Source organism: Sardina pilchardus, chromosome 23, assembly GCF_963854185.1.
Source record: "Sardina pilchardus chromosome 23, fSarPil1.1, whole genome shotgun sequence".
NCBI lineage: Eukaryota > Metazoa > Chordata > Actinopteri > Clupeiformes > Clupeidae > Sardina > Sardina pilchardus.
The window spans coordinates 22,926,597-22,930,329 of NC_085016.1; the positions used below are offsets into that span (position 1 = coordinate 22,926,597).

The 3,733-nt window shown below is 48.1% G+C and overlaps 1 protein-coding gene across 1 annotated transcript in view; it reads right to left on the reverse strand.

Annotated features, from left to right (window-relative positions):
• Positions 1-723: 723 nt before the first annotated feature.
• Positions 724-3,733, reverse strand: part of rnd3a (Rho family GTPase 3a) — a 14,425-nt gene continuing 11,415 nt past the window's right edge. Inside the window, exon 5 of the mRNA XM_062528005.1 lies at positions 724-3,725. Within this exon, the coding sequence (XP_062383989.1) occupies positions 3,477-3,725 (249 nt within the window). The 3' untranslated portion in view covers positions 724-3,476. The remainder of the gene's footprint in view (positions 3,726-3,733) is intronic.

Consider the following 3,733-nt stretch of genomic DNA (forward strand, 5'->3'; position numbering starts at 1 on the left):
CAACAGGGAGACGCAGAGCAGCTCCAAGGTACACGGTTCCAAGTGCAACTACTGAGAAACTGTTATGTGTAGGAGTGTAGGAAATATTGAATAAAAACTTAAAACATTGTGGATATATCTGGATTGTACACAGTGTTTTATGAGACTGGGACATGGGAGATCAATGAATCCATGTGGGGTTTACAGTGCATTATGCTGGAAGTGGTTGTATTTTGGGTAGCATGGCTACAGCTTACTGTGTGCGCCACAGTTTCAACACGCGTGGAAGGTTTAAGGATATGGAACTGAGAAACTTTGAGGAACTGAAAATAGTTCCTTAGTGTTCACCGCAGCAAAATTGTCTGTTTACCTTGGAGACTTTGTGGTCCATAGGTTTCCGTAAATGTCACATCTTTAACATAATTGTGGCTTGATTTTCTTAAAACATGTGTCACCACTCAACCATGAAACTGATTAAAACAGATGTTTAGGAAACCAAAAGTTTTTGCAGGTGCGATTTTTTTTCTAACCGATGAAACAGCTGCACAGCAGAGGTCTTAACTCTGGAGAATCAATTACTGTAAGATCATTAGACTTCAGTTTGCCAGCAAGGAAAGCTACACTGGGATTATTCAACACAGGATACAGTATGACTGTGTGCGTGTGCGTGGGTGTGTGTGTATGTGTGTGTGTGTGTGTGTGTGTTTAGAGACACAGATGGCTAAAAACACAACTTTTTTTTAAATGAACTCTTTTTATTTGTTCAGCTTTTTGAAAGGAGGCAATATATAAATTCAATAAATACTATGGCAACATCAATGGAAGAGAAAACATGGAAATAAAATAAAAAATAAAAAAACAACAAAAAATCATAAAAGAAAGGCCTACATTTTTCATTGCCTTTAAAAAAAAACATCTGTCAACATTAAATAGAGAAAGCATATGCTAGCTGTTTGGCAATACTGCCCATGAATACACTGTCCCACAGTACTGCAACCTAGGGTCTTGAACTAGCACAGATCTAGTTCTAAACTAGCACCGGCCTGATCGTGATGTAGACCTAAGCTAGTCCAGGTCTTGGACTGATCTAGTCCTGAACTAGCCCAGGTCTTGGACTTGGACTGACTCTGGCCATGATGCAGTCACCATCTCAGAGTAAACTCCCCACGCCAGCTAAACAGCTTAAAAAGGCATCTCTCAGCTCAACTGGACACTGTGCTGGCCCCTCAACTACAAGACTAACCCCTCAGCGTGCACCTACAGGCCTATGGATGGATCCTATCTTTCAGTGGGCTACCACACCTGATTCATCAGGAAACCCAGTAACAGACGGAAAGCCAAGGAGCTCTGTGACAGCAGAGCTTGGCCAATGTTTAATGTGCTTATCTCACTCCCATCCTCTAGGGGGCGGTGCTGGGCTTGGGGGTGAATTGCATAGTCAAGAACAAGCAGAGGAACACAACGGTTCATGGGTAAATATGTTCCGCAACCATCAGCCCAAAGACTCCGGCAGACCAGCGGTTAAAGCACATATACACCCACAGGAAGGCCGGTTCTAGAGTTGGTTCCAGAATTGCCCTCTCTGATTTGAAAAAGCCCCGGTCCAGATTGGTTCTGAACACTGCTTGACTATCACCAGGTGACTACTGAAAAATACCTGGCCCTTATCTGATGCCAATTTAACACTCAGTTTCATCAAACGTTTCATAGTGCAACCATCACCATTACTGAAAGACACCATTTGGAAGTCTCTCTCAGTTACGATGGTCAAAGCATGCTCTTGGGAGACAGCGCTAAAGGGGCCAGTAGTGTTTCAAACTCCACTATCTCCTATGACACCATCCTCTCAGTCCACCCCTGTACACACTGGGCATGGAGAGGAACAGGCTAATACTAGGCCTCAGGCTAGCTGCTACGTGTGTTTGAGCAAAGCTGAGTCTGACTCCTAATCTGGCAGAGAGTTGAGCTAGGTCCCTTCCTGAGTCTGCTACTAGGAGGGGCATTTCAAGAAGACTGGGCAGAGGTGTTCAAACTTGGCATCGATCAGGGGCACTGCTTAAACTGGGCATTCATCAGTGGCACTGCTAGTCTGGCATGAATTTAGAGTCCTGCTTAGGTTGGCGGGAGAACATCCTTAGACACATCAGCATGTAGCAACACTCCTAGTTCCACCAGTGATCCCCACTCCTGTCCAGGCCACTGGGGCAGGAGATCCAAGTTTCTCTCTTTGGCTTAGAAACCACAATTTGTTTTGTTTTTTTTCCTTCATGTCTGCACATCACAAAAACGATTAAGAAATGACTACATGACCACAAACGAGGTATGCAGTAAGTTGAGGAGAATTGGGGAAAGCTGTGCTAAAAAAAAAAACAGTGGGGCCTAAGACCAAGAAAAAATAATAAAACAAAACAAAACAAACATCCACAGTGATGATGAACAAGAACAACCTTGAATGGGGAAGGGGGAACGGAGTCTCAAACCACAGTGATACGCTGTTTGCTTCACTTCTTTAATCGGCCATGTCGGAGAGACAAAGCCCTGACACGGGGGGGCTGGAAGACTGGCAGGCCTTTAAGGTTTCCAGCCAATAGGAGCCACAGCAGAGTGTGTCTAAGTGTGTGTGTGTGTGTGTGTGTGTGTGTGTGTGTCTGTGTGTGTGTCCTTCTGAAGAGAGTCCAAAGAAGTTTGGGGGGGGGGGGGGTGGAGGAGGGATTGGGGATGATGACAGATGTTTCTTTTTATCCCTCCAAGCTTTTTTGGACTCCCCTCGCACTCTGCGAGACGTGTCTGAAGGGGGGGGGGCGAAAGAAAGAGTGTAGAGTTTCCATGGCGACACCTCTTCCCCCCCTCCCTCTCCCTCCTGCTCGCCTCACTTCCTGAGGCTGCCACAGGAGGTCTTCAGCACTTCCTGTCCAGAGCTCGGACAGGAAACTGGGTCACTTCCAGGAGGAAAGTAGCCCCTCTGTCACCTCCGATTCATGAGCTCAGCAGAGGACCAGCTCCTCGACGAGTGTCTGGAGGATACGAAGGGAGAGGCAGGGTGGAGTTTCACAAGTCTTTTTGTTTTATTTGTTCATTTCATTTTTGTTTTGTCTTTTTTTTGTGTCTTTTTTTATCCTCTGTACATCTTCCCCCATTGGCACTCTCAGCACTCCCGCTACGTGGGCACGTTACGTTGCGTTGCGTACAAATCCTCCGTCCGTCAGGAGTTCAGAGTTCAGCAAAAACCAAAAAAAAAACAATGACCTAAAGTGCACGCGGTTCCTCCACCCTCTGCGCTTAGCCGACAAACGAACAACGCAACGGCTCCCACCTGCCTTTTAGGGTGGAGGAGAAGAGGGGGGGGGCCTTGTTCTATGCTACGCCCCCCCCTCCTCCATCTCGCCCCCACCCCTCCCCACGTCCACCTCCTCTCCTCTCCAGCGCGTTAAAGCCCTTTCCCTCTGCCACTGGCCGCCGGCCGAGTCCAGGCCAAGCGAGCCGCCGACGCACGGCGCTCACATGACCGAGCAGCTCTTGGCTTTGTCCTTGCGGAGGTCAGAGTTCACGGCGGAGAGATCGGGGCGGCTCGGCATGTGGGAAATCCGCTTGGTGGCCCGGGAGGATTTGTTCCGCTTCACGTTCTTGCTGTTCTTGTTGACGCAGGCCAAGGTGGCCACGTGGAATATGTCCCGCACGCTGTTCTCCGACTGCAGCGCGGAACACTCGATGTAGGGCGCCGAGATCTGCTTGGCCATGTTGGAACCCTGCAAGA